Here is a 24539-nt window from a genome sequence, read left to right as displayed (position 1 = left end):
TTAATTGAAATTGTTCTGCTGATGTTTCTGTCTCCAGCTGAAAATTCCAGAGATTTTGAGGGTAAATTCCGTGACGTTTGGGGATGTAATTTAACGTTGCGTAATTTTTATAGAATATTTTTCTCTCTGTGTGATGTGCGTGTTCATGAAACCAGTAATTTTCACTGTCGTTATCTATTATCGGGGGTTTATCTTGGATTTGATAAAATCGATTGCTACGTATTATTCATGTTATTTATACATCCCTAGAGGATACAGGTTATAATGGAGCTTGACCGCGTATCCGACAGCCGTGATTACACATCGTTATCCTGGTTGAGCCACCGGAAATGACGGGCCAATGGTCGCTCGGCCTTGTACCATCAGCAATACTCTCTATCGATGCAAATTTCTTGTGAGTCTCCACAATGTACGGTCTTATTAGTGCGTGTCTCACACGCATCGCGAAAAACCTTGAAACTGGTGGACCAGTGCTAGGTACGAGGCGAGAAGATTTTGAAAAAAAATTGCCCCTTTTTTTCCAGTGTTATCATGAGAATTTTTCTTCGAAATTTATCTCCGTGTAGAGTCCATCCTCTTCGCTCCATTCACAGATTCGCATTGAATTTTTTTACCGTATTATTTACACTGCATAATGCGCAACGCCTCGGAGCCGCGATTTTCACCATCTGGATGGCACGCGAAATAATGAATTTTCGCTATAAATCTCGACTACTTTGTAAAATATCATCCTCTGGAACGGCAACCCATACATATGATGCTCCATACCCGTTTTTCCCCAGGGGGATTTACACCCTCTTCCCAATGGATATTTTCAGTATGATAATATACGCATCAGATGCGAATTAAATTGTTGTCGTGTCAACTCGATAGGTTTTTAATGAGGATTTATTATAACGAATGTGTGGGGTATGGTATCTATATGTATTTGTTTTTCAATCAATACACTAGGATGCGCTGGATTTAATTTCGGTTGGGGTCAAATTGTCGAAATGATGTTGTTGAAAATTGAGAGAGTGTCAACGAGAAATACTTTCCATTCTTGAGATTATGGGAATTGATTATTGAGTATTATTTAATTTACGGAATGAATGAGATCATTCAGACGTACACTCAGGTGCATTAATAACAGCTAGCGTATTTCATACGGACCCTGACTGTGATTTCATCACGTTTATTACGGATTATGGTTTGCGAAGGAGGAAGAGCTATATCAGTGAGATCGATCTTCGGGGCATTCCTACGTTGGTAGGGTCAGTTATACGATGTACCCCAGGAATTTCCCGATTGGAATACCTAGGATTCTCCTTCAAATTGTGTCTATATTTCTCCGGCAATACTGCCCACAGTTCTCATTTTTCATTCAATTTCCGTCCGATTTTGGTTCACATTTTTTTATTTTGAATAAATCTTACGCTCAAATAAACCAGACATGGACCATTTTCATTCAGAATTCTCCCTCAATTGCACACAATTCACTGGAGGGGGTGGGATGGACTGGAGTAAGTGAAATGAACTATTAGAACATATGAAAAAATTCATATCTTTTGATTCGGAATTAATTGAAAATTCCAGCGCAAATAGCAATTCCAGCAATTCCCGTTGTCCTGCCATTCGAGAATAGGACAATTCGTTTCTAAATAATTTTTCAAAAAAAAAAACAGACTATCGAGGAGAAGGAAAATAATTTATTCCTTTACCAGTGAGCCATTTTGCCCCCACCATCGGTATGTATTGAACCGGGCTTATCGAACTTTCAGATGAGCCCAATTGTGGTGGAGCCAAAAGCTCTGTCAAACGACTCGAGCTCATGCTAAATAATTTAATACTCCGAACGAGGCTCTCAAATGTGTCACACTGTCCTTTCCATAAGACTGAAATTCATATTTTATTCAAACATCCTGTCTTCTTGTTTTTCTCGTCTCACTTTTTGTTCTTTATTCAGGAATACAAGTTTCCATTGAGTTGAGTTTCTAACCCATCCTCTGTGGAATAAGAAAACAAGGAAAACACGGGACTACCTTTCCTGGAGAAAATGTATCCCATGTAGAATATAAGGATGCCACTTGTGATGCTGCTCACCGGTACATCGTAATCTTATATACACAGATATATCTCATACTTCTATTACATAGCACACATGAGAGTCGCCAGATACCACGTGAATTCTAGGGGTGGGTATACGCATTTAGGTAAGTAGGCGCACACGTGGGGAAAAATAAGGAACGAGCGTGCACGGCAAATGGAATGATATTCTCTTTTCCCTCTATCTCCACGACGTTTGTTTATTGTTTATCGTCATTTTTACCGATGGGAGAGCCGATTATACGTATTTTTCCGACTACCTGGCCTGCAAGCCGCATCAAAAAATTACTTCAACCGATAATTCATATTGGATTATCAACAGGGATTGTTAAATAATATCAAAACGAGTCGACTACGAATTTTAATATTTTATTTATCATACGCAGAAGGAAAGTTTTCACACTCTGGACCCAATAATCCATATTATTGACAGCAAAATAATTTTTTCGAAAGTATCTCCCCAACGCAGGTATTCTCAAGTACTCCACGTTCAATTTAAAAAATTACAGTTACGCTGAACGACCTGATTATTATTCTCCCCCTGACCTTGACCATAAGAACCATTTTTTACAGAAATTCACGAATGTCTGTCTGGTCTTCTTGAATAACAATGGAAAGGGTTTGATAGCCCTTTGCTAGGGCACGATGATATGGATGATAGTTCGCGATAGTAGACGACTAGGCTCACCAACGTATTACCCTGAGTATTGGATTATCTCACGAGTGGTCTCTGCTGTTTATTCAGGTTCTCTTCGTAAGTGCCTATAGCTCCAACATGCGCCCTCTTGACAAATGCAAGCTAATACAGGGGGATAAAATCACGAGGACCGCGCTCCTGCTCACGGGGTAATTGCTTCAAAGGGTGTACGTGTGTGGATATCATACTGGGAGGGAGAATCCACCTCACGTTGGTGGCTTTAATGTAGATGGGGACGTCCATATTCATTGTCTAAACAATTTGAAATTATGGGAGATGAGGAGTTCTTAAAAACCCTCGTGTGACCCTTCAGACGAGTGATACTGGAGGCGAAACAGCCCACCACCCTAACCAAGAGTGAGATAATGAGAATTCTCAATGAGTCATTAAGATTCTCGCTTTCTTCTCAACTTTCCTCATTTTTCGTTCTACTTGGCTTCCATGCAACAAAGGGAGAGATTTTATATCACAATTATCCTGGCTCTCTTTTTATTTGTAATTTCGAGATCATTCGGGGGAGGTTTATCATAATACATAATTCTCGTAAAAATTATGTAGTCATGGAAATAGGTAAAAAAAAACATCACGCAAGCAGATGATTTTTTTATTCTCATTCCACTGGGTTTCTTTGCTGGTATCAGCGTCTTCCGGGGTGAAATGAATTGCTCTATTCACGTATATTTTATTCTCTCATCTCCTTATTCATGCATTTTTCCACTAGCCTCGAGGAAATTAATTCCTCCGAGTTTTGTAACATTCCAAAGGACATTACGAATATTGAAAATTGAAGGGTTTTCAAACCCTATTGAGATACCATTGACGTCTCGATTTTACTGAAAATTTCCAAGATGCGAAAATCCAAACTTATTTACCAGGAAAACTCATAATGACATCGTAGTTTTGTGTGACTTGGGAGGAAGGAACGAAAGCCATCAACTGAGATTGACGTGGGCTAGCAGTCGTGATCGAGTCTAGAATTCAGAAGTGCTGGGAAGATAATCTCAGTGTTGAGTAGAGGGTACCATTGAGAGGATCCAATGCACGGCTTTATATTTTCAATAAAATACACCTTTCATTCGGTTATCAGGATTCAGGTGGCCTCCTCGTTTGTCTTTTTTTATTTCTCCACTAGAGATAGAAGTCCGGGAATCGATCGAGGCAAGTCGAGCTGGGTTATACGCTGTGAGGGACCTTTCATTCCAAACTTCTCTATTTTCCCAGCATTGTAATGTCAATTTTTTATTTTTATTTTTTTCCCACCTCCTCCGACGATATCTCCGGGAAAATTTTAAGCAGATTCTTTTCATCGGATATATCATGTATGGAACACACTTGGGTATCACGTACCGACAAGTGTGGCCAACTCGGGCCCTGTACATAATGAAACTTCTTCCTGCACCAGACTGCGACATGTTATAGAAGATTTGGGTACAGTGTACGGAGAAAAGTTACCGCACTTCATGTATATATGTCATCGGCTCGTTCACTTGACTCACGTCACTTACCACCCTCATCTTTTCACAAGTCTACGTGTCAGGAGGCTCAAAGTGCCACGTTCAGGAAACGCTTTTCCTTCTATCTAACTCACTTCCAATGTCTGTCTCGTCTAGGATATTCTATGATTTTTTTCCTGAAAACTCTTCACCAAAATTCACGGATATTTAAGAGGACACTCCAGTGAGATTTAGACATCATGAGTTAGTCAAGTCCTGTGATCAGTCCTCCAGTGAAAAAAAAAAAAGTGCCTAAATTCCGAATGGGGATAAAATTTTTCAACACCGTATTATGATATTTATAAGTCTTGGAAGGCATTGAGAATACGCAAATGAATACTCGCAGTACCGACGAGAGAAATATTTCGGCCTCGCGTTGATTTTCACCTCAGCATTATGAAGTAGTGTCTCACTAGCCGCCATCCTACTTCTGCTTTTAATCTCACAACGGGGGATACAGCCGTCTTGCTACGGAGACCGGATTTGCCGTTGGTGCGATTTAACGACCGCATTTTCCTCTCCCCCTACCACCCCTCCCCCTCCCTCCCAAACCACTGCATTTCATCTGAAATCTGTATATCTGTACCCAAGTACACGACATAAGCGAGACTTTTTACCGCATTTATATGCATTTTCATACATTGGGAGCTCATTCCCAATCAGCTCTTCAAAGTCACAGGAAAAAATCGTGAAATTATAAACAAATAACTCGCATGGAATTAATGTTAGGTCGATGTTAAGTTAATGATGTCGTCATTAGGTTGAGTGAAGTCCTTCAGTAATTATGAATATTTAAAAAATCATCAAATTCTTCCCTTTAGATAATGCAAAATCGAATGCCAATTGGGGCAATTAGGGAGTGTCTCAATCGAAAAAAAAAAAAATTTTGAAAGTAATAAATATTTGTGGTAGGTAAAGGGTTATTTGGTGAATATCTGTTTTTTTCTTTCTGTTGTTATTGAGAAGTACTTATGTAGTTCAATTTGACGATTTGAAATTCACTGGGCATCGAGTCTTTGTAACTGGTCGTATTCCCTTAGCGTATAATTAGAGGTATGATGATAGGAGTGATGTCTAGTCCTCCTTTTCGGTTCGTTCACTAATGTGAATGATATAATGGAACGAAAACAGGGCGTAAGGTTGCCCCTGGGGGCTTATACAGTCGGTAAGGGACCTCCAGTCCAGTGAAAGAGAGGCTTTTGGTGTTTGGCCTGGCGGCTACTCACTCCATTTGGGATCCAGTCAAGTACGTTGGCTCGGTTCAAATTACGCCGAGTTCACCATAGGGTATATAATATTCTGTCTTTCGGTTAGCATGCGAGTGGATTGATTATGTTTATCTTTCATTAGAAACACCGAGTTCCTGCGCCTCGCGCACCCTAAAGTCCGTGAATTATAAATACGCGTGATTTCTATCTGGATTCGCACCGGGGCTTTTAGTTACCGAGCTTACGCCTCACGAATGATATTATTTTTTTTTTTACTAGTGAGATGATAATTATTGAAATAAATAATGACCGCATGAGGCTTAACTCGGGATGGGAATGTGAAAAATGGTAAATTACTTGTGGCTGGAGAGTGTAATGTCTACTGTGCCGACGGAGATAATTTTGAGAAAAATTATTGACAGCAATTTTTCAATGTTTCCGGGAAATAGAATTTATAACATATGTATATCTATATATAGCTTTTAAAAAATTGAAAAATATCCGAGGTTGCATCGGATGGTTATGGTTTAGTAATTATAAGGCGGGATATAATTTTTTAAACGTCAATTTTTATTATAAAAAAACAATGAGTCACAAAATAATTTTTTTGCAAGTCTTTTTGAGTTTTCCAAATTTCATGGCAGCTTAATGTTCCCTATAATTCACACCATAGCTGCTCTTTGTCATTCGATTAGTCGCATTAGTCGCATTGCCGGTGCTATTAATATCTCGACAGATAAGTTGAGTGTTTAATGGAAAAACCAGTGGGATGTAGTGTTGACAGTCTCATGTACAGCTCATGCTGCATCACCTAGGAGATATATACAAATTTCTCTTACATATCTACGAATAAGATAATATTTTTTTTTCTCGAAACTCTGATGCACTTTGCGATAAGGGGCCCAACGCCCCGAGGCGAAATGCGTGCATCCTGCTGTGGGAGTTTGTCAGTGGTTTTTTTTTTATTTATTTTCCTACATCATCTGAGAACAAAACTTTATGGCATATGAAATGGTGAATGCGAAAATCTCGACTATTTAATACGTCGTATTTGCACACGATGCAGCAAAAAAATATTCGATTGTTCGCGTGGCAAATGGAACATTGAAGTACAATTCGTTCGTTTCGATAAATTCATTGGTTGGAATGGACTGCATGATGGGATGATTGGCCTCCCTGATGAAATCTGATGGACTTATAACACAAACTCCCCTTGGGAAACGATCATCTCGGGCGTTAACCCATCCACTTCCGGTTAGCATTTCTCTTATTATCATCCATTGTCGTTCGTCATTTGTGGAGTTTCACGATCAGCCAATTTACACAACGACAAATAACCACTGCACAATTGTCTGGTAAAGGCCCTTTCACACTCAGGAAAACCTTAGGTAACTTGAATGGAGGGGTTTTTTTTTTTTTAATTTTTTTGTGGGGTTCAGGCGCGTCTGTACACACCCGAGGAAAAAGCCGACAGCTGCGAGACAGACCGCCTTCTCTCGCCACAAGTTCATTCCATTTTCTCTCCCTGCATTCTTTCGGGAATAGTTGGGTTGGCTACGCCCCTCAGTCAAAAATATTCTCACTCATTATTTGAGCCAAATCTTGAAAATCCCCATAAGCTCCCCCACGTTACCCATGTTTTTTTTTGGATACACGGAAAATGGAAATTCATTGAGACATTTATTTTCAAAATAACAAGTTGGAGTTTTTCGACAATCTATGTATCATTTTATTCCCTCCAATAGGAAGAAATTGGAGGAATGTATCGAATTCTCGAGAGTATATCTAATTTCAAGATCGAAGCGGGCAATGGTTTTTTTTTAAAGCAGAAAAATGAAGAGAGAATTTATACAAAAGTATTTACTCTACGGATTCCTTCGACAATCAACTCCACTCCATTGATAATCTAATGGAACAATACATATATACATATACGCTGATAAAGACATGCTAAATCGCTTTCGTTCAGAGATTACAAAGGTATATAAATTCGTACGGACAAATTACGTGAAAAATAATTTCATGAATTTTTAACGTCGGTTCCTTTTACACTGATGAATGTCACTCCATTTTTTACGCATTGTGCAAAAAGAATAACATATTTTATCACAGATAAATAACTTGGCACAGTATTTCAATATGTTATTTAAAAAATCCTCAGGTCCCAGCTGAATTGAGGGTGTCCTGGTCAGGTTTATTTGGTAGTGGTCGATTAGCCATTTTTCTAGTTGACGTTGAGACTCCTTTGGAATCACCTAGTTCCGAGTACAGATGTGCATTGAGATCGCTGGTGTACTCGCAAAGCAATGAATTGACAGGTCGCCTGTGTTTTGTTCCCAAAATACTTTCGCCCAGAGCTTTCAAGAATGTTAATGGACGCTGTTGCTCTTTGTGTACATGATCGTCCAGCCTCTCAGTTGTTTCTCGATAAGGATTTCCCTCCCCCAGTGGATTAGCATATTTGTGGTGGCTCCCCTCATCGATCAAGTGATCATTGACAACGTCAGGGGGTAAGGGATGAGGAGCTCTCGCAGCAGCGGCTGTTAAGGTCAAGGAAATTGTCTGGGAGAGTCTACTAGTACTTGGAACTGTCTCGTCCCCAGGTAATTCAGCGTACAGATGATGAAGATCACATGTCCGTTGATCTCTTGGCTCCATGTACTCGACAATGGCCGGTCTCGTGACATTACCTGCTGGAAGAAGCCTCTCCAAGGATGGGGCCCGGGTTCCAACACTGACAGAGGGCCTGGCATTTCGTGAGCGTTTGATTCTCGGCGCTATAATGTCGTAGGCATTCTCCTCACCCCTTGGAAGAGATCTGTCGCTGTTATTGTTATTACAATTCTCCTCGACCTTGATGAGATCATAGAGATGCTCAATCATGTCCCTGGCTTGGCTGTAATTGTCAGGATCGTTGAGACGCTCTCTGAGCTCCTTCAGATACTCCTCAGTGAGCTCCTCAGGAAGTGTCTGAGTTGCTTTATTCTCTGTGTAAGTAAAATCCTCTACATCATCTTCGTGGATAATCGTCTGTTCATCAAGATCAATGGTTCTGGCTTCGGGATGTAGTCCAGCATATTCATTAACACTCAATCGGGATATCGATCTGGCTGATGTTGCTGCTGTAATTCCATTGCTGGGTGACAGCCAGGAATTGGAAAAATTCAATGATCGAGAGATGAGCTTTGGACAGACTCCTCGGCGACGCATGTAGAGAATACCACAGGCAAATATTACTCCAACAACTGTGAACACAGCGACAACACACACGATGATTATCAGTCTCTTCTCTCGTTCCAACTGTTCTGGATCACTCATCTCCACGTCAAAATAGTTATTCAACCTGGGATATACGTGCGGACCAACACTCGGTGGACTAACACTTGGTTTCGACTTCTCTGAGGGCTCCTTGCATGTTATCTGATCTTTAGGTGTGCACATAGCATTTGTGAAATTTCTCACTGCCAAATAACCTTGAGGTGCCTTGAAGCACTTCTCCAACCAGTCACCGGCGATGCAAAAACTGGAGTCCATCATCCACGATGCTGATGTATTTTTCCCAGACACTCGACGCATCCAATCCTCAATTACACAACTACAAAGTTCTTCGAAGAAATTATTTCCTACTCTGGCGTACATCACTCTTTCACTGATGGATACAAATCTTAGGGAACCGTCTGATGGCCTCTTTATTCGATTTCCACGAAATGAAAAGTCAGTACTTGGATCGTCAGCAGTTACTTTTGCAATCTCGTCTGCGACTATAGCGTCCTCTGCCAGTTCCACGAATAAATTTTCATCTATTGCTATTTTACTCCACTGTCTTAATGTCACGGCATTCCTCCGGAGGCTGAGGAATTCGTTGTTGTTGAAGGTCACGGTTACCACTGATGACTCGATAGCTCCCTCCTCAATTTCAGAAATGCTGAAATTACAATCACTGTTTAATTATCAGTAAAATTCAACATGTGAACAATCGAGTCTTGGACATGTTTGTTCTTCACTGACCTTGAATACTGAAGACTAAAATTAGTGAAGGCCGCTCGAAAAGCACCAGTCTTGATGGTCTTCAGCCTGACCTCAACCAATTCCAAATTGGGAATGAGGGTTTTATGACTGAATGCACCGGAATCAATCTCAACTATCGATGCATTTGTGATTTTAATGCTTAATATTGTCATGGGACAGAATGCGTCCTTTCGTATCACCCTCGTCCAGACATTGTCCATTCGTATTTCTGCTGCTGCTGATGGAAACGCGAGGCTTGGTATTTCAGCGATTCTAACGCTTTGGAACATAATCTGGAAAGATAATCAGTTACTCCACTACTACTATTGCCAAAAATAATATCAGTACCTTGGTGGCTGGTCCATGTCGCCCATACGGTGGTGCCTCGAATTTAAATGCATTGCTGGATAATTCCAGTGCTGGTACTTCCTTGACAGTGAACCTCAGGAGCCAGGAAAATGCATTGGGTTTTATTTCCACATGTCGACATTTTGATATAGACACGGAGAGAGTACCTCGGGCATTTTTAAAAGCATACGACTCCAGTACGACTTTTGTACACTCAGACACTTCCAGAAGAGGATTTGGTGCTGTTATGTTGTCAAACGCCTGCTGTTTAGCTACAAAACTGCGAATTCCAGTGACGTGCACTCTTTTCAGTTGGGCCCCTCCTCTGAATGCACCTGAGTGAATCTTCAGTTCACGGCAACGTGATACCGATACCTCAGATGCATCTTCCGGGATACTTCCTTTCTGAAGCTCCACATCCTGTAATAATAAACTCTGTTGTTAGATCTCTTTCAGAATTTGTGGAGTTTACTTGGTAGAATTATTGTGCATATTTTCAAGCTGACACTTCTTCTTTCTACATAGTTTGTATGACCACTGAGATACCATGAATCATCATGCGATATCTCGCATCTATGCGCGATTATGTAAGTGACAGTTCCAGGCTTCCAGTGGTCATTTGAACAACGTAAATGCCAGTACAATTAGTTGATCCTAAAATCCAGTTTTACTCCCGGAAAAAAATTATTCCAGGTGGCTTTATAAAACGCAATAACAAGGATAATAAAATTCGAATGACATGTCCTACACGTTAGCAAAGTCCAGCGTAAACTTCGGTTGAAGAGAAATGGACACAGAAATTGTTCGCACGTACACATGTGCTCGTGCCTAGTTTACAAGTATTTCCGGTTGGTAACATATTCAGAATCATGTCCTCAATTTTATTTTTGAATATCAGTAAACGTTCCTCTCATTGCTTCGAAATGTGAAGGATAATTGCGGGATATGTTTCTCGAGGAAATTCGATTGTATCGTTTCATTAGAAGTTGCGGTTGAATCCGTAATGCGAGTCCATTGAACACGTCATGCTGATATCCATTTCTTTTTGGTTGTCACGTTTCGGTCAGACAGTAATCACATAATGGACTTCAGGTCAATTTTCAAATCCCACAAGTTCGCCTTGTGCTAATATTCTATGAAAATTTGGTCGATTTTTACGATTAAATTTGAATTCCATCAGTTAAATTTTTTTCGAAATACTTCCAAAACACGAGAGGTGGTAGACGAAGGACTGCATGACTCAGGGGATACGAGCTAGTGTGGCCCTGTAGTTTACTTGGGAATACTATACCGTTTCTATTTTTGAGCACTTCAGCACTGGAAATGTGAAGCACAAAGAGGATTTCTGTGGCATAAATATCGGATTTGATTCCCCAGGGGAAATCGGAAAATCCTGTGTGATGTATTGCCTGTATGAGAAATTAATTATTGATTTACTGTCCAGTCGATAAAAGACACTGCATTGTCTTGCTTCGTTTTTTTGTAGTGTTGCTCTTCTTTCAATGACATTTTTCGGGGAAATAATAAATTTCGTTTTAATATCAAGTGCTACTGCATGAGGGCTATAAGGGCGTGGGATACTGCCGTGGCTTTCTTTAGGGAGGGATTTTTTTTACGAGTACGAACACAAAAACATGCAACAGTCTATTATGAAGAGCTCCCTTCTTCACGGTTGGTTTCGAGTGTCCCAAAGCGTAGCTCAGGGACGAGATATAATAGTTAAACAGGTTTTTTTCTCTTTTATCCGGACCATTTCAGGGAAATATAGACAATTAATTAACGTTATTGCGAGTTGAGTCATTTGAACAGTTTTACGACTTGCACGATGTATTCACTCTCATTCAGATAATTCTTTATGTGCCGCTGTGAGTCAGATCTTCTCAGTGCCTGTGTTCAGTTCTTGATAACGAAAAGTCTTTTCTCAAACTTGAAATCTCTTCGTATGGAAGTAATAAGTCTGGCTACAAAAATATGTTCTTTACAAATTTGTCTAGTATTTTATTATGCCGCAGTGGACAGACGAATCACAAATTGTGATTGGATAAGTCTTCTTTTATCTTATGAATCAATAAACATTTTAAGTTGTCTTTTTTTTGCTTTATAAGAACCGGAAGTGGGCGGAACTTTCACTTATAGTGGGTCTAGTATAATGACGAATGAAGGGGCTAGATGGGTAATGCACGAGTTGCGGTTGAGTAATTAATTTTTGTTGTAATACACAAAGGCTGACTACACGGAGAAAAAAATTATTTTTGCCAAATGGGCGTTTATTTATACAAGGGAGACCGAGTTATGTTTAAATTACGATAATCATATTACTCTAGAAGATGAGTATTTTCTACATGACCCGGAATGAACTCCATTAATAATTGTTTAGTTTTTATAATTTTCTGATTTTCTTGAGGGAAGAATTTCGATGAATTATTTGATGCTCATAATTAGTGCAGAAGTTCACTCAAAGTTATTAATAATATGATCATGTTCTAGAACAATATAATTAATGCAATTTAGACCTAATCAGAATAGTCCGGGTGTTACTCGATTTCATAAATAAAGGATTGAAAAATATATATCTCCCTGAAGTAAATATTTGGCAAACATAATTTTTTTCTCAGTAGAGTTCCCTAAAAGATTACGTTAAATTTACAAAGAAGTCATTCTCTTCCAGGGACGATAATTACATTTGTTCGGATGTCGACCGAACACGGATAAAATTTTCAAGCAAACAATTAGCTATGAGATAGCGTGACTAATTTGCGCGGAATTGTGTGTCAGTTTGGTATCTCTAGGTGCGTGGTTTCGAGAGGTCGAGTGTGGATGCACGTCCATATCGAAGGCGATCTTTGTGTCGTATACCGTGTGCAAATAACAATCGTTACTAGTCAATCCACTGTTGTAACCGCGTATTGAAGACTAAATAATTTTTTTTCTGTCATTGACACGTTCAATTTCAATTCAAATCCAAATTCCACCCCGGCTGTTTGAGATTTCTTTCAACGATACTAATACATATTGAATAATCACTTCAATGATGTGTCCATTAATAAATTCGGAAGACGAAAATCTCTCTATGAAGGGTGACGAGTTATTACGTCTCGCCCGCATGGACTCCATAGATTCATAATCTCCAATGACAGCTGAGAGGGACCACTGTAGGGCGATTCATACCACCAAGAGCCCAAGAGCCCATTTAAAGCACAATTTTTTTCTTCCCATAATAATTTTTCCACTGAATTACCCAAACATTATTACAACTGTGGATAACTTCGGCGAGCGTTTGACGAATAACAAACGCTTTGAAAAAATCGTGAATGCCCTTTCCCATTCGTCTCATGGTCTAGTGACGGTGCCCTGTTGGGCCGGAAGTAGTCGTTAAACGGAAGTTAGGTTTATTCGAGTGCATGGGAAAAAATATTTTTACTACCTCCATTGAGAATACATCAATAAAAACAAATAGGCTTTAATTGCTTGTCAAAATCCTTGGCTGATTATTTTTAGCGGTTACACGAGGCGACAGTCAAGAATACGATTCTAACTGATGGCCTCAGTATATCTCCCAATGTGGAATTAAAAAAAACATCGTGATAAGTGTCTGACTACGCTCTGAATCTGATTCGATTAGGAAGTATTTTTTATTCTCTCTATTGCTCATTCAACTCGACCTTTGTCGGCCCCAGGTTCTTCTCTCGTATTTTCATCCCCTGTTGACACCAACACCGTGAGGTATGAATAAGCCAACAATAAACGTAATAATACGTGAAAAATTTATTCTCATAGGATAATTAATGCTCACCAGAGCGGGGAAAATCAGTAAGTGTAACGAACTGTTAATGTTAATGTACACGGAATTCCGGAGTACCCGACACCAAAATGAGTAAACGCTATTCTGTCTGTTTCATACGTAAATACATTCATGTCCACCACTGTAAATATCCCAGAGACCGACTCTGTTTCAATAAATTCACCGATGGTTGAATAAAAAATTAATTTCAATTCTCACAGCGGATAGATATCATTCTCGTTGCTTGACACGTGTATTTGTCTGTCAGGGCAGTGACCCCCCTCCCTAAAAATCATCTCCTGAAACCAGTTTTTCAGGGCAAAATGTTACCATTATTTGAGCCGATTCCTGGAGATGTCTAGTTCTTTTTATTGGAGGTAGTGTAAAAATACCCAGTGTCTCGTTTACCTCATACTCCGAGAAGATACACTTGACGGTAATCCAATGATGCACAACGATGCTGCAGTTGCATCCTGACATAGAGCATATCCCCGTGGGCTCTGTACCTCCATTAACATCACATGGAAATTCGAAAATAAAAAGGCACAACAGAATTTGCAACAAAACACTGTTTACCATTATTTTTATTCTCTTCATTTTTGCTATTTGTCTCGTTTACGAGGTGCGACTACGGTGAATTTTAAAAAATCCATCAGTCAGAGATCTGTTTTTTAATTAAAAAAAAAATGACTGGAGACACTTTTTCTTCTTCGTTAGAATGAAATCATTGTTTTTAGATTAGTTAACGCTCGACGAATGGAAAATAACCGAGAAGAAAAATGTATTCCAAGGCAGAAGGGCGAGGGGGTGTTACTGAAGGGACACGGTTACGATCATGGCGGAGGTCGCTTTCGAACTGTGAGAGTAGCATACGATCAGGCCTGTCCCCCACCTCCACTATTTGAAACGCCAGCCGAGAATGTCCGTCTGTACCCCCTTTTCCCCGCTCATCTGATACTGTAAAGAGATATAAACGTGCGAGAGAGGCTTCAGGATACCAAGGAGAAGCTAACGCCTCGCCTTCCAGCAAGCATGTCCAATTCAACAGCCATGCCTGAAGAACACATGTTGAAACCTGCGCCTTCTGTGACCTTGGCCAACTTCAATCAGAATCGATAAAAATCACTGCGCAATATTTAATGACATCCGCTCTGGAATTTTAGCGTCGCGTGACAATTATCATCAGCGGGGGAAAAATTCTCCATTGGAGTAGATGACAGTTGTCTATTTTTTTTTCTATTAATTCCTTGAATTTACTCGCCTATGTCGTGAGATTTCCAGAAACAATTTTATAATCACAGTAGTGCAGGTTCAATTATATGAACTGATTGAGCAAAAAATCCTCGCAGGTTTTTCAACTCTGTCCTGATTTTGTCAGGGTGCGAAATTTTCTTTTGTAATTCTTTTGAAATGGTTTTCGAAAAGAGCAGAAGATTATTCGTGTCACTGCCAAAAAAAAAAAATCACGAACTCTGTAATTACACAGCTTTTTAAGACATTCTGTTCTTTTCAGTTGCCATTCGAATGAAAGACTTTTCCTGAGGGATTTTGTATCTTGCTCGACGGGTACCAGTGGTAGTCGACTTGCGAGATGGTTGCAACCAGACAGTTACGTTGATCCTGCTAAATGTGAAGCGCTGTACGCACGAGAGGATATGAAATGTGGTTGGCCTGCCATCATCACCATTCTCACGCGAGATCAGTACGGCGAGATTGTTCACGTTTCAGGTTTGAAGGTAAATATAACAAGTGAATCTGGAGTGCACGTAAAAACTATACGTTAAAATCAGGGGAACGTAATCGTTGATATTTATTGCTATTTTCACCCAGGAGTGGAATAACTCGTGAATCACTTGTAAGAAAATATATTTTATCCCAGTCTCTGGGTTTTAAAAAAATTCTTCCTGTTGTAAAAGAACTGCAGGATAATTGGATTTTCTTCCGGAAATAAAAAGGAACTGGACCGCTGGATTAACAATCGTTTTAACGAAAAAAAAAATTAGAAAAGTGTATTTTTTCGCCCTGATCACCTGCTCAGAAAGATCTAGATTAAAATGGGAGGAAAATTTTTCAGATCGAAGTCAAAGCGGTCCCGACAGATAAAAAGGACATATCAGAGGCAGACCAGGGCCGTAAAATTCGTCGAGTATCGCAAACAGATCCGATGACCTTCGGTGGACACCCTCAGCCCATCCTGGATGCACCGTATGAAGTAACAGTGAACAGCAAAATGTGCTTCTACGCAATAACAATCATGAAAACCTATCAGAATTATTCCTTCGAGGAACTTCGCTTCATGTCACCGGCGGTGAAGCGATCCAGCGAGAGTATGTTGGTAAGGCCCAATGGTGACGGCAGCTACAGTGCTACATGGACACCAGCGTGCGTTGGTTGGTACTCCCTGATGATCACAATCGACGGGTACAATATGGAGGACAATTACAAAGTCGAGGTTAAAGAACCGCCCCAGGGGATGCATCCACCGACACAGAATATCGTTAAGAAGCCACAGCACCAGCCCAATCGCCTGAGGAAATTTCTGGGGAAGAACAGTGCAGGCCTCAGAATCAGAGCACATCCTTCATTACAGAGTGAACAAATTGGTATTATTCCTATCGACGGCACGATCACTTTTGTCGAGGAGATTCACAACGACGATGGCGTTTGGTTGAGATTGAACTCCACGACGATTAAGGAATATTGTAACAGCAGTCACAGCGAGGCCTGGTGTCTTGGGTACAACCAGCACCTGGGGAAGGCTCTCCTGTTTCCGGTGGAGGAGCCGAAATCAATTTTAGATCATGTAATTAAAGAATCGATCCTCCGAAAACGTACGGACGTGGGCGATGACAAGAGAAAGACAGGACTAGGGGATCACTTGATGGAGGGCAAACGAACGATGGTTGTCATCACGTCTGGCGCATCAGGACACAATATCAGGAGTCGACCGAGTTTGCTAGCAGCAGCAGTTGGAATGCTCACTCTGGGAGATTCAGTTACTGTTCAGGAATACTGGATAAATGGGGATGGTACGTGGGTGAGGATTGACGAAGAATCCGCAGCGAAGTATTGTTTTAGTGAGGGAGAAGCCTGGTCATTAGCGGTTAATAAGGACGGGGTGGCGCATATGAAAATCGAGCAGGAGTCTGATGTCAATGCTATCGAAATACGAATGCCTATGAGTACAAAGGAAGCCACGAGTTCGCCGATTGCTAAGGGCTTTGATTTCTCCACTCCATCCGGGAGCAATGAGGGATTTAATTTCACGTCTCAAAATTTTGCGTCTGGTACGGGGGGAGAAACAAATCCATTCGTTTTTGGTTCGTCGAGCCTGCAGGGCTCACCTGCCAGTGATAAATGTGCAGCTGAGAAGAACGAAGGGTGTTCGAAATTCATCAAGACTCACTACAAAGAGAAAATTTCCAAAGAGAGAGAACGAGACGGGGGTGGTAAATTGAGTGTTTTACAGAAATGGCTGAGAGGCGATGACAAAGAGAAGAAAAATTCCCCTGGAAGGTACAAACGCAAATTCATAATTTAAATAAAAAAATCCTGACATGACAATTTTATTCACAATTATATTCTGTATCTTTATGGTACAGGGATTTTTCTGAATTTGTTGGGGTCTCGGTGAAGGAGTTGGTGAAAGCGATGGGCGAGAGTCGAGCGAATGGAAACGGTGCAACACCACCGGACACACCACGCAAGACCTCCAGGAGTTCATCACCGAAGAATCCCCAAGGTGGTTCTCCCAGATTTCTCAGCAGATCGTCCAGTCCAGTTCCCATACCTGGTACGTATTATTTTATTACCGAATAATAATTTACACTTCATTGAGACTCTGATCGAAGCTTCTTTGCTTCAAATAAACGAGAATGTTGCTCTTTCTTAATGAGTTGTTGACCTTTCATTGTTGATCCTAGCTGGTTCCACACGTCAGCCTGCTGGTTCCGTCAATTGCCTCTTTCCTCCCGCTACTAATATTCCAGGTACTCGAATACTTCCATTAATACTGTCCATATGTGCATGTGAATCTGAATTTCCTTATTTTTTGTTGATCTTTAACTAATGATCACTTAGATACTCATCACTTTTTCCCGTTGGCAATATCGCACTGTGCATTTTGAATTTTACTTTTTCATGAAAGCATGAAACATACTCCGGGTGTCCAGTAATTAAGAGTTATACGAAAATACCCGAATTAACAAGACAAATTGGAGACCCTGATAATGCCCAACACAATGTATAAATATTTAGAAATTAAATGTAAAACTTGTCAGGTGGGAGAAATTTGATAGGCGGGGGGGATAGCGCTGGAAGCAGTCCCCTGCCGCACGGCTCCCCCCGAAGTATTGGCTTTTCGCCACTAGGTAAGATACATCAAAACCAAATACAAGACAAAACATGAAATAAACACACACGTGATGCATGATTGGATTTATTCCCCAATCCTTGAACTAGCACCACAAGTCAGCATATGAGTAACTCCTTCTGTTGGCATTTCCTCATTTCAATTAGCAATTCAATAATTCCCTCATTATTCTCGTTTCGATATATTTTTATTTTTTTTGTCCACAAGTATCAGGTATGGTAGACAGCGTGACGTCCCCCCGTCGTGGCTCCACCCAGAGTGACACAAGTGCCTTAGTAAGTAGTCTCACGAGAGATCCATCGCAATCGCCCAGTGGTATCAGCAGTACAGCGAACACTCGTGACCTATCGCCTAGTCCCAGTTGTAGTTCTCTGCACATGCGGTCCGAGGGAAGTATCGCTAGTCCTCCAGACACGCCCAAGAAGGAGAAAGCAGTAAAAAATTTTATCATTAAATATACGACAGTCAACAGGTTCGAATATTTCAAATGAACATGCGGTATTTTTTTTCAAATAGGACGGCCAGCAAAATAGAAAAATGTCTCAGGCCCAGACCCAAACAAGTCCGGAGTCTCCGGCAACCGCCATGAAGGGTCACTTCAGCATAGGAGCGTCGGGCACGAAGGACGAACGTCATTCTCCGAAAGTAACTCGAAGGGATCACACAAAAGGTGTGAAAATTCGAGCAAAACGTGCCATTTCTCCAGCTAATAATTCCCAATCCCCGAATCCCTCGCGCTCATTACCTCTAAATCGAGAAAAAGTGAAAGAAGCCATCAGTCCTTCAGTCGCCGAATGTCTACGCGCTGTGTTTGCCGCATTTTTATGGCACGAGGGAATAGTTCACGATGCCATGGCATGCGCTAGTTTTCTGAAATTTCATCCAACACTACCGAAAAATGGTGCTCTTGTGGTGACACGACATCCTGTCATTCAGGCCAGTGATAAAAAAGAGGAGTTGACTAAAGAGCAACGCGCCCGTCAGAGGCACTCGGTCGAGGTAACAAATGCTGGCAGCTATCTCCACATTCAGCCAAGCACTCTTGAGACATTGACTAGGTCCGCAGCAGGTGCCAATGCCAATCGTAGCAGAAAAAAACAAGATTCATCGATAAAAGAGGAAATATCGGATAAACTTATTGCATTACCCGAGTGTCACACTGTGGCCATTTTACCCCCAGCTCTGAAGAGTCTTGTTTTTCTTTGGGAGGAACTCAGTAGTAATTGTCTTCAAGCTATTGAACAGCAGACGGTTCTACCCAGTCCCATATCACAGTTGATACAAACTCCAAAACGTAATTACGAAAAGACTGGTAAGGATGAAAAATCAAAGGAGAAGGAGAAAAAATTCAACAGAAAGAAAAAAGATTGGGGCAAAGTGATGGGGAAATGTAGTCCTGCCGAGGGTGCGGGAGAGTCGGAATCAACTTGTGAATTGTGTGGACTTATGTTTCCCCATCCAGTTACGTATCACATGAAAACAATGCATCCAGGATGTGGTTGGCATTCGGGAGGAATGGGATACAACAATGTTGGTAATTACTGCTCAGGATGGGCAGGTAATTGCGGTGACAGTGATTTCGGTGGAACATGTTGGTATCTGATTTGCGACTCGTGTCGTGATAATTATTTGAAGGCACGTAAAAATAAAGGAGGAAAAAGACTGATTGGAATTGTTTCGAGAAGAAAAGGAAAAAGTCCTTTGTCACCAATGATCAGCCCGAACGGCAACGAGAGTCACGTAATAATGAAAAATAATGCCATGTTTTTGTTGGACCTGTCAAGTGCCTCTGGAGTAAATATTCCGAAACAGCAGAGGAGGCCATCCCAGACTCTCTCGTCTGTTGCTGAGAATTACAGTCCCCCTGAAGCCGGGCCATTTCCTCCGACGGGCCCATTTCAGTGCCTCCAAGCCCTGGGATTACATAATTCTCAGAGCCATGACGATGATAAATACTACGAGGAGACACTGCGGCGTCAGACTGGTCAAGTGAATATTTATGAGAGCTCAAACACCAACTTTGCCACTGGAAGACCCCTATCCGAGTGTCCCATGAGTGACAGTGACTCTGAAAGTGGAAAAGCTCGTGGAGTTTTTCATCGATCCGTGTCAATGTCCACTGGTGGCCCTTGGTCGAGGAATAGCAATGATGGACGAGTTGTGATGATGAGGAAGCGCAACAACAGCAGCAGTGAGATGACCAGCGAAGCAGGCTCCTCATTGCTCTGTTATCCATCAGCAGCGCTGCAAAAACTTGTTCCATCGATGGATCAATCAGCAATAGTATCAAGTCAGAATGAAATTCCAACGACTGACAAATTGGAGATTCTCATGCGACCTGTTATGCTGTTCGTCCTTCAACAGCACAATCTCCAACACGTTCAATTAGCCATGAAGCAGGCGCTGAGAAGAGCTGCATGCAGAGTCTACGCGATGCAGGCCTTTAACTGGCTCTTGCGAAGTGTCACACAACCAATTTGCCTGCACGATCTTCTGTGGTGGTTCGTGGCATCCCTGACACCTGCTCACGAAGCTACTGACGACGATGACAACCCTCAAGCGGAGGCTGACAAGAAAGACGATCCGGACATGACGGGAATTTGCGAACACCCCCTGAGTGATTTAGTAGTTGCTGGCGAGGCTGGTAATCCACTGCGAACATCATTTCACACACTTCTCCAGACAATCGCTGATCTCATGCTCTTACCGCCACCAGGATCACCTCTGCAACAGGCTGCTGTTCGATGTTGGGGAATTAAATTCACCCCAGCTGATCATGTGTTCCTCCATCGAAGCCATGTCTTTAGTAACATCAGTAAAATTTTGTCCAGATGCGAAGGGGAAGAAGACCTGACGATGAGCATGCACGAGAGCCATCAGTCCACTCATTCTCAACAAATTACGGCTATTGTCGAAGCACTCAAAGACTTAACTGGAGGGGTGGAGATAAAAGCATCGAGTCGCCAGGCCATGATTGGACATCTTACTGATAATTCGACGGAGACATTCTGGGAGTCGGGAGATGAGGATAGAAATAAGACGAAGACTATCAGCATTATTTGCTCAGCCCATACATTCCCGCGAATAATTTATATTCATATCGATAACTGCCGTGATCTCGCGCACAAGGTCTCCAGTGTTACCTTTCAATCTGGCCTCAATATCGATGAAATGGTTAAATTACGATCTGTGGAGATTGAGAGTAGATCAGCGGGATGGATAAATTGTCACATAAGCAATACGAGGCATAACATCATTGGGTTAGAGTTCAAAGGTCCCGATAATTCATTGAGAATCAGGCAAATTCGAGTTCTTGGAGAGATCGACGGTGAATCCTTGAGGATCGGTAAACAATTGAGCTCGACTACGATTCAACAACGAAATTGTGAAGCTGAGACCCTCAAAGTTTTCCGTCTCATCACTTCTCAAGTCTTTGGTAAATTAATCCAGGGCGATAATCAACAACAGCAACAGCAGCAGCAACAGCCGCAAATGGAGCCAGCTGAGACAAGTAATGATGAATTAGAGGATAGTCACGATCTCCGAGAGCACATGGTTGGCATATTATTCAGTCGAAGTAAATTGACACATCTCCAGAAACAGGTGTGCGCTCATATCGTTCAAGCGATAAGAAAGGAAACGACACGACTTCGTGAGGAATGGGAGAACCTTCTGTGCTCACCAACTCCGATCAATAGTCTTTTGAGTGACTCCAGTGATACCCAAAAACCATCGGACACGTACTGCTTTGAGATGTTGTCGATGGTTCTCGCTTTGAGTGGAAGTTCTGTGGGACGAAATTACTTGTCTTACCAATGGGGTCTCTTGAGAGATCTCTTCAGTCTCCTCCACACTGGGTCAGCCAGAGTACAACGACAAGTAACGTCGCTTTTACGAAGAATTTTACCGGAAATAAAACCCTACTCTTTGGCGAGTGTTTTGGGAATGGACAAAACTCCACCCACTGACTTCAGTATAATTTCAGCCGTAAATTGCAGCGAAGACGAGGGCTTTAACGAGCATTCCCTGAGGATTTTAGATGTTTTCTTGAGTTGCATCGCAAAGGCATTGACAGTTCAGGTGAAAGTCAAGGGAAAGGAGAATGGAAAAGCCTTGCAAACGATAACTCTGGCAACAAGTATTCATCCGAAGAGTTTTTTGGGCTCAAGGTGGTGGTTACGAGGCTGCATGACGCGAAAACTCGCAGAAGTTATAATCCAATTATTAAAGGATATGGCAGCTGGCAAATTATCGGACGCTTGGGCGTCCGTAACGAAAGCAGCTATAGCCGAAAACATTCTGAACTTGACTAGACTCGATGAAAAAATTCGCGAGCCCACAGAGTGCCTAAAATCCCCAACAATCTGGCTCGCTCTCTCCTCCCTTTGTGTACTCGATTCTGATCACGTGGAGAGGCTGTCCTCGGGCCAGTGGAACACAATGGACGGCCAGCCACCTCCACCGAGGCCAACGTGCAGCAATCACGATGATGGCGAGACAACAGCAATTATCCAGTGCAATCTCTGTGGAAATCTCTGCGGTGACTGTGATCGAGTATTGCACCTTCATAGACGAACGAGAATGCACATCCGCCAGGTGTGTAAGGAAGAAGAGGAGGCCATAAGGGTCGATCTCCACGAGGGATGTGGAAGGACAAAGCTCTTTTGGATCCTCGCACTGGCAGACAGTCGTACATTGAAGGCTCTCATTGAATTCAGAGATGGAGCTCCCAGCAAGAGCGTTGGGGCAACGTCTGGTGTTTGTCGATTCTGTGGGACAACGGGAAACACTGGACTCCTGGCAATCGGTAATATTTGCTCTGATCATGATTGTCAAGAGCACGCTAAGAACGCATGCAGTAAAATTCATCCGTGTGGACACATCTGCGGAGGTGTCAGGAATGAAAAGACTTGTCTACCCTGTCTCCATCGGTGCCAATCCGATAATCAGTTGAAGCAAGATGCCGATGACATGTGCATGATCTGCTTCACCGAGGCACTCTCCTGTGCCCCAGCCATTCAACTTCAGTGCGGCCATGTTTTCCACCTTCACTGTTGTCGAAATGTACTGATGAAGAGGTGGGTGGGACCTCGAATAACCTTTGGCTTCTCCTTGTGCCCGATTTGCAAAATTTCGATGGAACATCCTACTTTGACTGAAAATTTGACCAGCATAAAAGAACTTTACACAGACGTACGGAGAAAAGCCTTGATGCGATTGGAGTACGAGGGCTTGCACAAGGCTGACGCTGTGACAGCTCCGGGAGGTCGTTATTATCAGGATCCAGCAGCTTATGCTATGGACCGTTACGCTTATTACGTGTGCTACAAGTGCCAGAAGGCGTATTACGGTGGTGAAGCAAGGTGCGATGCCCAGCTCGGTGGTGAGTCTTTTGACCCCACCGAGCTGGTATGCGGTGGCTGCAGTGACGTGGCAAGGGCTCAGATGTGTCCTAAGCATGGGGCAGACTTTCTCGAGTACAAGTGTCGATATTGCTGCTCGACAGCTGTCTTCTTCTGCTTCGGGACAACTCACTTCTGTAACCCCTGCCACGACGACTTTCAACGTGTCACGAATATTCCAAAGAGCGAACTACCGTCATGTCCTGCTGGTAATTTACTATTTTATTTATTTGATTATTGATAGCAATGAAACTAATGTTCTTTCGGTTGGAAAATCAAACACAAAGACCAATGACGAAATATAATTTATTTGGATTTTTTTGTTACTTTCAGGCCCCAAAGCTAAACAACTGGAAGGTGACGAGTGTCCATTGCACGTTAAACATCCGCCCACTGGGGAAGAGTTTGCCCTCGGTTGCGGCATTTGTCGCAACGCACACACCTTCTAAATCTTCCTCATGTCTCATTTTTCAAATAAAAAAAAGACTACCGAATGAGGCTAAATCTAACTTATTATTAAAATGTAAACGTAATTAACGCTGTGGAATTGACATTGAATTCATTCATCATATGTCGATAATAACGTAATAGTACTTTGTGTTCCGAAAGAGTCATCGTTTTTTTTTAATTGTGAGTAATTACAGAGTCATTTGAAAATTTATAAGCGTTGGACAATTAATGGTTTTCAAATTGGAAAACACATTACGAGAATATTAGGAGTTACAAACTTTAATTCTAAGGAGATCAAGGGTGATTGAATATGCAAAGTAAATCATTGAAAGAGAGAAAGAGACAATGAGTGTGTGAGTTATGTGTATCATTCTGTGAGATTAGATTTTTGACATAAATACGAGGATAAACGTGAATTCTATGATTTCTATTTAGGAACAAATATCCAATATCACTGGATGTATTTTCAATTCCAATCGATTTTCATTTTTATTTTATACTTTTCCATACGAAAGTGCATGCGCTGTTGAAGCGCATCTCTCAACTAGTTATTTATTATTGAATGAAATAGAATAAAAAGAAAATCGTAAATTAAGAATTTGCGTTGATTCGCATGAAATGTATTTATTGCAATCGCATTATTTGTAACGAAAAAATGAAAAAAACAAGGCTTATGTATTTATTATTTGATATTT

General features: G+C 41.5%; 2 protein-coding genes across 5 annotated transcripts in view; one reads left to right on the top strand and one right to left on the bottom strand.

Moving 5' to 3' along the window:
- The window catches only part of LOC135167647 (E3 ubiquitin-protein ligase MYCBP2), a 52973-nt gene extending 28444 nt beyond the window's left edge, over nucleotides 1-24529 (top strand). For 2 of the 4 annotated variants that reach the window (XM_064131056.1, XM_064131055.1), the window contains exons 7-14: nucleotides 15134-15356; nucleotides 15695-17136; nucleotides 17223-17413; nucleotides 17544-17609; nucleotides 17901-17990; nucleotides 18200-18426; nucleotides 18509-23603; nucleotides 23728-24529. In XM_064131056.1, the coding sequence (XP_063987126.1) occupies nucleotides 15134-15356; nucleotides 15695-17136; nucleotides 17223-17413; nucleotides 17544-17609; nucleotides 17901-17990; nucleotides 18200-18426; nucleotides 18509-23603; nucleotides 23728-23843 (7450 nt within the window). In that variant the 3' untranslated portion in view covers nucleotides 23844-24529. The remainder of the gene's footprint in view (nucleotides 1-15133; nucleotides 15357-15694; nucleotides 17137-17222; nucleotides 17414-17543; nucleotides 17610-17900; nucleotides 17991-18199; nucleotides 18427-18508; nucleotides 23604-23727) is intronic. The other 2 variants (XM_064131057.1, XM_064131058.1) reach the window with 2 other exon arrangements.
- Nucleotides 6024-14471, bottom strand: LOC135167655 (uncharacterized). The gene is made up of 4 exons (XM_064131071.1): nucleotides 14029-14471; nucleotides 9840-10259; nucleotides 9492-9784; nucleotides 6024-9408 (listed from the first exon to the last, which is right to left on the bottom strand). Exons 1-4 carry the CDS (start codon nucleotides 14215-14217, stop codon nucleotides 7641-7643), a joined length of 2670 nt encoding a protein of 889 aa, XP_063987141.1. The 5' UTR covers nucleotides 14218-14471; the 3' UTR covers nucleotides 6024-7640.
- Nucleotides 24530-24539: the final 10 nt, after the last annotated feature.

This window comes from Diachasmimorpha longicaudata, chromosome 11, assembly GCF_034640455.1.
Source record: "Diachasmimorpha longicaudata isolate KC_UGA_2023 chromosome 11, iyDiaLong2, whole genome shotgun sequence".
Classification (NCBI taxonomy): domain Eukaryota; kingdom Metazoa; phylum Arthropoda; class Insecta; order Hymenoptera; family Braconidae; genus Diachasmimorpha; species Diachasmimorpha longicaudata.
This window is presented reverse-complemented; position numbering and strand designations above follow the sequence as displayed.